This window comes from Coccidioides posadasii, chromosome 2 (assembly GCF_018416015.2).
Source record: "Coccidioides posadasii str. Silveira chromosome 2, complete sequence".
In the NCBI taxonomy this organism is placed as follows: Eukaryota; Fungi; Ascomycota; class Eurotiomycetes; order Onygenales; family Onygenaceae; genus Coccidioides; species Coccidioides posadasii.
The window spans coordinates 2,357,248-2,367,075 of NC_089408.1; the positions used below are offsets into that span (position 1 = coordinate 2,357,248).

Genomic DNA, 9,828 nt, shown 5'->3' on the forward strand with positions numbered 1-9,828 from the left:
CATTAGTATTCCTGATAGCTTAACGGCTGGGATGCTTTTGAAGCATGACGTGGAGCTTCATGCGAAAGTTGCTCCAAGATCCAGAGAGGCTTGGCATATCCCGCTCTGTCTCCGTTCAACCGCCGCTTCAGTTCCAACGCACTTGGAAGACTCTATACAGTCTACTGAGTAGGGATGAAGATATGTCCAATCCCGTCAGAAAACGCAAAAGAGGCGATCCTGGTGACCCGCCGAGGACATTTAGGAGTATTGACTCCTTTTTCAAAAGCCCAAGAAAGCAACCACACGAAGCCGACTGTCGCATACCAAAAAGCCCTTCGGAACACCAATTACTGACAGACGAAGAGCTTGCTCGAAAGCTGCAAGCAGAATGGGATAATGATGCTTCTTCGAATTTCCGAAATGCCACGCCCACAAATTCGGACGAAAACCAGGCGCCGCCGTCTCAAGACATGAAGGCCAGCGACGGCCAGAACCCCATCCCCGCGCCTCCTAAGCCATGTATATTCGCTTCTTCCAAAAAAAAGAAAAGTGTTCTGTCCCTCCAAACCTCCACATCCGCGGAAGACACAATATCTATGTCGTTGCCGCTCGATCAGCCACCTCTAACATTTAACCCGTCTCTCTACCTCGACAAACTTAGGGAATTCTGGAATACCGAGGGGGGCCATGCTTCCTATTCGATATTGGCCAGGGCGTTCTCTCTAGTCAACAGCACACAAAGCAGGATCAGGATTGTGGATATCTTGGTTAATTTATTGAGAATTTTAATCGAAGGGGATCCGGATAGTCTGCTCCCAGCGGTCTGGCTTGCTACAAACGCGTTCGCACCACCATATGTTCCGCTTGAATTAGGATTGGGAGGATCTGCCATCTCAAAGGCATTGAAGAAGGCTTATGGATTGGATAACCTGGGTCTAAAAACTCTTTATGACAAATATGGAGATGCCGGTGATGTCGCCTATGAAGCTAAAAAGAAGCAATCCTTTACGTTAAGACGACCAAAGCCGCTCTCCATCAAAGGTGTTTATGATTCGCTAATGAAAATCGCTAACAGTAAAGGGACAGGCAGCCAGGAAAACAAACAGAGGCTTGTGGAACAGTTACTTCGAGACGCGAGAGGAGCTGAAGAAAGTCGATATATTGTTCGAACCCTCGTCCAGCACTTGCGCATCGGAGCTGTCAGAACCACCATGCTTATTGCATTGGCTCGTGCCTTCCTCTATTCAAGGCCTCCGTCGGCTAGTTATAGGGTTCGTACCAATGCTGATCTTATGAAGCTTAAGAGGGATGAACTTGCCAGTTTATATGCAAAAGCAGAGGAGATGATTAAAGCTAGCTACGCTCGTCACCCAAATTATAATGACCTGATACCATGCCTTTTAGCAACGGGTATCTCGGAGGCTGTCCTCGCTAAATGTGGCTTGGCACTTCATGTTCCCTTGTTGCCAATGCTAGGAAGCATCACGCGTGACTTGACAGAGATGCTTACCAAACTTCAAGGCAGAAAATTCAGCTGCGAATACAAATATGACGGCCAGCGCGCGCAAGTGCATTGCGATTCATCGGGAAAAGTCTCGCTTTTTTCCCGCCACTTGGAGCTGATGACGGATAAATATCCGGATCTAGTATCTCTCGTTCCGCAGATTCGGGGAGACGGTGTGTCCAGCTTCGTCCTTGAAGGGGAAGTGGTCGCCGTGGACCAAGAATCTGGGGTTTTGTTACCCTTCCAGACGCTTTCTAATCGGGCGAAGAAAAACGTTGAGATAGGGGACATCAAAATTAATGTTTGTCTTTTTGCATTCGATCTTATGTACTTGAACGGAGAAGCGTTGTTAGAAAGACCTTTTAGAGAAAGACGTGAACTCTTGCGAAGTCTTTTTGTGGAGATACCCAACCGGTTTTCCTGGGTGAAGAGCATTGATGCAACGTCTTCCGAGTCGGAAACGATTCTCAATTTTTTCCAGGAAGCCACAAACGCAAAATGCGAAGGTATTATGGTGAAGGTCTTGGATGATGGTACCGATGGCGAAGCACCCGGCATCCTCACCAGCGAAGAGTCGTCCAATATTTCCGGCGAGAAACAGAAAGGGTCACGAAGGCGCACTTTGCTCTCTACTTATGAGCCTGATAAACGACTCGATTCGTGGCTCAAGGTGAAGAAAGACTATAATGCAGCCTTCGATACTCTGGACTTAATTCCCATTGCCGGTTGGCATGGCCAGGGACGAAAGGCCCAATGGTGGTCACCAATTCTCCTTGCAGTTCGAAATCCGGAAACTGGCTCACTGGAAGCTGTCACCAAGTGCATGTCTGGTTTTACTGACAAATTCTATCAAGAGAACAAAGAGAAGTACGCCGAGAATAGCAACAATACTATCCCAAGGCCAAGCTACGTGGAGTATAGGAACGAGCCCGAGGTATGGTTTGAACCTCAGGAGGTTTGGGAAATTGCTTTCGCAGATATCACACTTAGCCCAACGTACACGGCAGCCATCGGGATGGCCAGCGAGGAACGTGGGTTAAGCCTGAGGTTTCCAAGATTCCTCAGGGTTCGTGAAGATAAAACCATTGAAGACGCAAGCACTTCCAGCACCCTTGCTGAGCTCTGGAAGAAACAAATGGCGCGACTGCAAAGCGAAGGTGCTGATTTGCCGCAGGAAGAAGACAACGGCTGATTTCCTACCGAGTACATGAGGAGGACCTTCCGGTTCCCGTTGTTTCCACACGGACAACGCACCATTCTAGCTGGCTGGTGTCTTCCACGGATGCCACGGCTAGGGCATATTGCACAAGATCCTGGCAAACAGCTGGGTTCGGGACCACTGGCAGGTTAATGAATAGCGTTGGTGTATTACGTCATAACTCAATGGAACCATTCCCCTTCAATTCTACACATACAGCAAAGTGTGTGGACGTAGCATTTCTGGAACTTGCTCGATAACCGTTGGAATTGCGATGTCATTGGTCTTGTTCTCCTTCCGTGACGACACCATCGTCGACCTCTGCCACTTTACTGCCATGTATATAACAGGCATCCCCTCACCTTTGGTGTTGGATTTTTCCTCTTTCCACATCATAGCGAGAAGTTAACATTAACGATACCATATACCGATTGAAGATGGCACCGCTTCCGCGAAAGGCTTTGCTTGCAATAACCAGTGCGCACCCGCCGTTCTGGCCGGACGGGAAGAGGACAGGGCTCTTTTTCTCTGAGGCCCTTCACCCGTTCAACGAACTTACTGCGGCGGGCTTCGAAGTTGACGTTGCGTCCGAGACGGGAACATTTGGATGGGATGAGCATTCTCTCACCCAAGAATATCTATCCAAAGAGGACGAAAAAGTCTTGCACTCTGAGCACAATCACTTTATGGAGAAGATGAACAAGCAGGTGTTCAAGGCCGGTGATTTAGCGCCACACGATTACGGACTGATGTTTGTATGTGGAGGGCACGGGGCATTATATGATTTCCCGCATGCCAAACATCTTCAAAATATTGCGCAAGACATCTACAAACGCGGTGGGGTCATTGGTGCAGTGTGTCACGGTCCAGCTATGCTACCAGGAATCCATGACGAGAATGGCGACTCGGTCATTAAGGACAAGACTGTCACTGGGTTCACAACAAAAGGCGAGATCATGATTAAGGTCATCGATAAGATGCGGGAAGATCATCTCCATACTATCGCCGATATGGCTCAGACCGCCAACGCCGAATATGTTCCTCCCGAAGACCCCTGGGACGACTTCTGCAAAGTCGACGGCAGGATCGTCACGGGTGCAAACCCGCAGAGCGCAACAAATACGGCTAGGGATACGATCAAAGTGTACGAAGGCATTGTTAACGAATAAATATCCGTGGATCTGTTTGGCGTGACTCAAGCACGATCGTCATTTCGAACCGCTTTTTACAAACATTGCGTTATTTTGCTACTCCATGTCAGTGGAGCACGAAGATCGGCAGCTCTGTGCGAAAATCACCACGGAGAGAGCATTCCACTCATTTAATGAAGTTTGAGAAGTGATTTACAGCCCATTTGTGTATGTATGTACTTACATTATCAAATAAGCAAATCAAACACGATGGCTAGTATCTTGTATCTTTTGGGAATCATACAACCTTGTTCTTTTGCCACTAAGTTCAAGGCGTGAGCTCCCAATCTTCCGGGAACCAACTGTACTGTACATCCAAACGATCCTTGAAGATATTGTCATAGGCTGGTATAACCGTCTCGGCCCGTTTGCCTTGGCGATGATATCCCTGCTGAATTGCCTTCATCTTGGGATGCGCCCACATTTGCCTCATCCAGGCAAGGGCCTCCGGAGTGGCAGAATCAAGAGGAAGCCCATACGAGCGGAATCGCTATTTGAATCAGCCATCAAGCAATGAACCGAAAATCATAGGACAATAACAGAGGTTGCGCACATACCCACAACACCGGCCAAAACACCGAATCCGCAATACCAAACTCGCCAAACAAGAAGCCCTTGTCGTCCTGACCCAGTTCCTTCAACCGCTCAGCTGTCTTCTTCCTCAACTGGCTCCACAGCGCAAGAGTCCTCTTCGCCTCTACTATGGCATCATCGCTGATCGGCACGTTCCCCGTATATTGGCCCAAAAAGTTCGTACCGCACGTAGCCTGTAATGTACGGCACAGGCCAGAATGCATACGCGCTACAGCACTCCGAGCTAGTGCACGGAGAGCACGGTCTTTTGGCCAAAACGGTAGATCGGGGTGAGCCTCGGCGAGGAATTCGAGGATGGCAAGAGAGTCATTGACCTGGATGTCTTCTCCCAATGAGTGGACGGTAAGAGCGGGGACGAGGCCGGAGTGGGAGAGCTTCGTGGCCTAAAAAAGGTTTCTTTTTTGTTTGCCATCTGCATACAGAATATTGGTTGTTTATAAAGTGTGGAATACCTCTTCGAGCGATGTGATCACCGCTTCATAGGGGATCTCGTAGAAGTCTAGCAGAGTAGTAACGCGCGCCGTCCAGCCTGGCCATAGAGAGACTCTAGTTGAGCGTTTACATCACTCGAGAGCAATCAATGCCCAACAACTATGAACTCACTCGAGTATCGAGTCCAGGCACCAATGACGGTGTATTCCTTCTCTGAACCAGAAGCCATCTTTCGAGCAATTGGATGAGGAGTCAAGATCTCTCTCTCTCTCACACACACACACACACACACACACACACACACAAAATTTTGAATGATAAATCCAAAAAAGAAATTTAAGACCTGCTTCAGCAACTCAGCCCAGAATCCAATGAGTCAATCAACTCTGGCATTCAGGAAATATACACTCAGAAACACGAATCAATCCACATCAGTAGGATTGTACGAGGGGGTTTATATTCCCTTTTTTGCTCCCCCGTTCCGTGGTCAGAGAACTAACACACTCTCATTGCCTCCCGGAGCAGAGCTATTCTCTTATCATTCCCTTCTCGTCGTGCGATTCCCCGCCCAATGGAATACGAATATTGATAAGAAGCATTTGTCATCTCGATATCTTTCCCCGCTTTACACGAGAGAAAATCGGCTCAACATAGAAACTGGGTAACGTAGCGTCAGTGATAATTTGATCTTCTTCGGCGAGCGCCTTGGGATTGATCCGGATGAAGGATTTGATCTGCAACTCTGGCGCATCTCTTCATCGCCCCGTCGGGAGCATGAATTTTCTTGCGACGGAGCCGGAGTCCCGTCAGCGAGAACTGACCTCAGGGGAGCGGGCGCCAAGCGACAAGTGCGGGCGATCCGACGGAGCATGGAGCATGTGTGGAAACCGGGAAGAGCGGTAATATCGAAAGAGAGACTGTTCCTTTTTTCTGAAATAAGAATGTATTCTTCCTTTCTTCTTCTTCCTTTTTTATTAAACTACAATCTGCTCTACATGCACGTTTCCATCGACTGACACAATCATCCACGACAGATATCCTGCTGGTCCTCCCGCCATAGGTTGAGCTCGACCTACCATCTGACACAGCAGCAGCAAGGAGAATCAGCCTCAGGCTTGCTTTGAACTTGGCTATTTCTCATCCACACAAACGCCAGTGTTAGAGCCTGATAAGGTCTCGGGACCGACATATCCTTACTATATACCCGAGTTAAGCTGCGAGAACAATGTGCGGCCAAGCGAAGGTCACGCGCAAGTATAAGGACTATCTTGACGGCACGCCGCATGTCATACGACTATCCTTTGGATGAAAGATGCAATCAGCCCAACAAGGATGCACCACAGTGCCTGAGCATTAAGTTCCCTGTCACTGCTTGCTCGCCCTGAGTGTGCTTTCGACAGAGCGCAGCAGCAAACCCGATGTCTCTTAAAGTACCCCGCATGTTACGTTGAGCGGCAGTTAGTTGCGGCAGTCAGTTGTCGTAACACTCTACAATAGGGGCTAACTAGAATTTATCCGGCGACAGATGGTTAATAGCGGCTTCTTGTGTCCGTTATCATATTTTGTCTCCTGCCAACCACGCCCCTTCAAACCTATGCATTCGCTGAATTGTCCAGTACAGGTAGTTGTAGGACATGTGATGAATTGTGCGTACGTGCGCGCAGGGCTAATGCTACAGGCATTACAACCGGCGCTTCAAGCTGTCGGCCACCTGTCGCAGTGATGGTGAACTATCCATATATGTCTAGCACCGGCGGATAACAGCCTCGGTAGAATTGCTGTCTGCTAGCCGGAATAAGCTTGAAGCTTTCAAACGCCGTAATGATATCGTCTTCCCAGATCTCTGTCTAAAACTCCGTATGGCACCTTCGATTCAACGACCTCGTAGATAGCAGGGTGCCAGAGCGAATAGCTCGCACTTCATAGTGCCCGCCTTTTTGATGCTGAGGTTTGATAGACCTAGGCGGGCGGTAGCGCACCTGACGTTCGTGTCAGTCAGAAGGATAGCCCTCTATCGGGCTGGAGTCAGGGGAAATCACTGAGCTTGATATTCCACTTATCAAGCAGAAGCGCGTTGCGCACGGAATAGTCGCGCCAAACGAACGCCACACTAACGCATATGCGCGAAACGCCCTCTGTAAACTAACCTGCTAGCTTCAGCCAGATCTGCTGCTTCGGTCGATTCGCCCCGGGGGTAAGGCTGAAGCTTTTGGGACACCGTTCCTGCGATGACTGCCCTCCTCGAACCCAACGGAGCGGAGAACAGGATCACGTTGTCCGAGAGCCTTGTAGATGTATCCCCTTACCTTCACGCCCTCTCGTCAGACTCCTTTAGGTCCTTTCCCCGGCCCCAAGCGCTTCTCGGCCTCGATACCAAAGAGCCCGACCCTTCAGAACTGGCGGATTATCCTTTGCCTTTCTTGTCTCATTGTCACTCGCAACCACATAAAACAGCGCTATTAACTGTCAGCCTAGGCTCTGGGTCTTGTCTTCCTTGGCCAATTTTGGCGCCGCGTCTTTGGAGCAGAGCTCAGGGGGTCGTTATGTATGTTGATGCATGCAGGAGAGAGATAATGGCCTATTGCGCTTGCTAGAGAAAGGAGTGAGCTGTGAAGTCTGAAAATATCACTTGTATCTCTAGCAAATATACGTGCATACAACCGACTTGAGGGCGACGCAGGGTACAGGACCGGCATCTACAGCTTCCACACGTGAGTACTGAGAGGGGCTGAAGAGGGGCGTGGCTGGTGAATGCCCCACTATCAACCCGGTCTTGGCAAACCTAATATACAAGCTAGTCTATATATGGCCTAGCATAGACGCGAAAATAACACGTGTCCCCGCGTTGGGAGCCGCAAATAAGCTCTAGAAAACGCGCGACGCAACAAGGTTTGGCCTGTTCGGGAAGGATCATCACACACGGACACAAGGCAAGCGGCTGGAACGCTCTTCCATGACTCTTGCTTCAATTCTTGTTTTTTTAGTTGGTTATGGATTTCTCGGCTACGAGAACATTGCTGGGGGACTGGCACTGCTCAAAAGGGAGCAATCTTGAGAACGGGGGTATACTCTGACAGAAAATACAGGTGTTGCCCGTGACGTGCTGGGGAAACAAAGTCAACAGTGGGAAACATCACTTGGAGGGACAGACGCTCTGTGAAGACAGCAGACACAGACACAGGGTGCAAAAAAAAGTGTAGGACACTAGTAAGGGCAGTATTTCGACATCGGGGTTGCGATCAACCTGTGTGAAAATAGCAACAAAATAAGAAAAAAAATATTCGAATAGTTGAACACATCCATACTCCATATATCATAAGGATTCATGAATAAAATAGTAGCTAAAAAAAGGGGCAATTAAGTGTCAGTTAAAAAAAACCATTTAGAAATGTAATTCTTCACCAAGTTGGAGTGCCAGTTTGACTTTCCTCTCAGCAGACTCCGACGCTGGGCTGGCACCCGTCGGTGGGGGGAGTGCATCGAAGTTCAGTCGTTTCCGCACTTCCTTCGTCGTGGTTGGGGTCTTTGGAATAACCTGCGGAGTACGGCTGCCCCACCGCCGCTGGGCAGGGCTTGGAGTCACATTGACAAAGTCAGCAAAATTGAATGGCTGGCCGGGTGTGCTGAAATTCGCTCCGAATCCTCCACCAGGCGTGGACAGGAGGGAGGGCAGGTAGGTGTGTTGGGCAGGCGGGGTGGAAGGAAGAAAGTCGGGAACACGTCCTTTCTCTCCAAGATTCATGGGAGTGGGCGAGTTTGCAAGGTACATCAGAAGATCAGCGCCATCTTGGTTATTACGGTTATTGATGGGAAGCCGATTGTGTCGCGGGGATGGCGTACGCGGAGGAGAGGAGCTTATCAATGAAGCGCTTGTTGGGAGTTCCGGATCGATGTCATGCTCTGAAATTTTCTCGGGGGATAGCAGTGAATCGTCTGGGATGGTATCGGACTGCGATACGAACGAAGCAGTGTGGACAAGAACTGCAGGACGCTGTCGGCCAATGGTCGGAGACGAAGGTGGAATCGCGGAGCGGTGATCCCCAGCAAAACGCGGGAGCTTAGTAGGTTCCTGGGTTATGGAATTGCATCTTCTCCGTTTCCGGGAACCGTTCGTCATTGCCTCCATGGATCTCAGGTCAAACATCGCTGCATGTTTGCTTCGGGCAGAGCGTGGCAGGTCCTTCGTGAGAATTGGGCTTGTGACGGGAGTGGAAGCTGCCGGAGTCTCAAAGCGGCGGTATCCATTCGAGAAGGTCGAGGAGGAGCGTTTTCCGTTCGCACTAAGTCCTTCGCTGCCGTCCAATGGATCCGTGGAGAGGCAGTACATCTGTTCATATTTTACTTTGGCGAGTCCGAGGCGGTCTTGAAGGTTTAGAGAGACCTAAGAGGAACACCGGCGTCAGCCTGATTCCCTTCAACAGCCGTGTCTAAGATTGGATGAGTACATACCTTTTCAATGTCGAGCTTATGAACAGCCTTCCGCGCAGAGGTTGTGGGTGATGACATCGTCATGATGGGAAGTGGGAAAGCAGGAAATTTTCAACTGAACACACACACATACAAGCACGCAGACTACAATGTAAGCAAATTTTGGTTTTTTTTTTTTTTTTTTTTTTTTTTTTTTTTAAAAAAAAAAAAAAGGGAATTATTGGGTGGTAAAATAAGGGATACAATGTAAAATAAAAAAGAGACAATAAAATGAAAGGGGAACAGAAGGCTGCTAGGAAAAAGAAAAAGGGAAAAGAAAAAAAAAGAGTGTCTGGATCGAAGGAAGGGACAGTTGCACAAGACAGAAAATCAAAGAGAGCAAAGGAGTGACGGAGGAAGGAAACGCAGCAGACAGAGTTGGAGATCTCTCTTCATGTCCCGTCGCAGCAGAGTGTGAAAGGGGAGAAAACCATGTACGGTGTGGCAGGAGGCGAGGCGGA

At 49.1% G+C, this 9,828-nt stretch overlaps 4 protein-coding genes across 4 annotated transcripts; 2 read left to right on the forward strand and 2 right to left on the reverse strand.

Annotated features, from left to right (window-relative positions):
- Positions 1 to 44: 44 nt before the first annotated feature.
- On the forward strand, positions 45 to 2,678 carry D8B26_003297 (uncharacterized protein; the record flags this gene model as incomplete). Its single annotated transcript, XM_003068439.2, has 1 exon — positions 45 to 2,678. One exon carries the CDS (start codon positions 45 to 47, stop codon positions 2,676 to 2,678), a length of 2,634 nt encoding a protein of 877 aa, XP_003068485.2.
- A 356-nt stretch (positions 2,679 to 3,034) lies between these two features.
- Positions 3,035 to 5,175, reverse strand: D8B26_003299 (uncharacterized protein). Its single transcript, XM_066124099.1, has 4 exons — positions 5,072 to 5,175; positions 4,921 to 4,997; positions 4,432 to 4,851; positions 3,035 to 4,364 (listed from the first exon to the last, which is right to left on the reverse strand). The coding sequence occupies exons 1-4, from the start codon at positions 5,127 to 5,129 to the stop codon at positions 4,143 to 4,145; spliced, it is 777 nt and encodes a 258-aa protein (XP_065980175.1). The 5' UTR covers positions 5,130 to 5,175; the 3' UTR covers positions 3,035 to 4,142.
- On the forward strand, positions 3,051 to 3,909 carry D8B26_003298 (uncharacterized protein). Its single transcript, XM_003068438.2, has one exon. It carries the CDS (start codon positions 3,122 to 3,124, stop codon positions 3,851 to 3,853), a length of 732 nt encoding a protein of 243 aa, XP_003068484.1. The 5' UTR covers positions 3,051 to 3,121; the 3' UTR covers positions 3,854 to 3,909.
- A 2,682-nt stretch (positions 5,176 to 7,857) lies between the features above and the next one.
- On the reverse strand, positions 7,858 to 9,828 carry D8B26_003300 (uncharacterized protein). The gene is made up of 2 exons (XM_066124100.1): positions 9,350 to 9,828; positions 7,858 to 9,281 (listed from the first exon to the last, which is right to left on the reverse strand). The coding sequence occupies exons 1-2, from the start codon at positions 9,410 to 9,412 to the stop codon at positions 8,283 to 8,285; spliced, it is 1,062 nt and encodes a 353-aa protein (XP_065980176.1). The 5' UTR covers positions 9,413 to 9,828; the 3' UTR covers positions 7,858 to 8,282.

Excerpts from the sequence above, each read along its gene's own strand:
- D8B26_003299 (XM_066124099.1), bottom strand. The coding sequence starts at position 5,129 with ATGGCTTCTGGTTCAGAGAAGGAATACACCGTCATTGGTGCCTGGACT. Across the intron at positions 4,852-4,920 it reads TGATCACATCGCTCGAAGAG|GCCACGAAGCTCTCCCACTC; the intron begins GTATTCCACACT and ends AACCTTTTTTAG. Across the intron at positions 4,365-4,431 it reads TGTTTTGGCCGGTGTTGTGG|CGATTCCGCTCGTATGGGCT; the intron begins GTATGTGCGCAA and ends TGATTCAAATAG.
- D8B26_003298 (XM_003068438.2), top strand. The coding sequence starts at position 3,122 with ATGGCACCGCTTCCGCGAAAGGCTTTGCTTGCAATAACCAGTGCGCAC.
- D8B26_003300 (XM_066124100.1), bottom strand. The coding sequence starts at position 9,412 with ATGACGATGTCATCACCCACAACCTCTGCGCGGAAGGCTGTTCATAAG. Across the intron at positions 9,282-9,349 it reads ATAAGCTCGACATTGAAAAG|GTCTCTCTAAACCTTCAAGA; the intron begins GTATGTACTCAT and ends TGTTCCTCTTAG.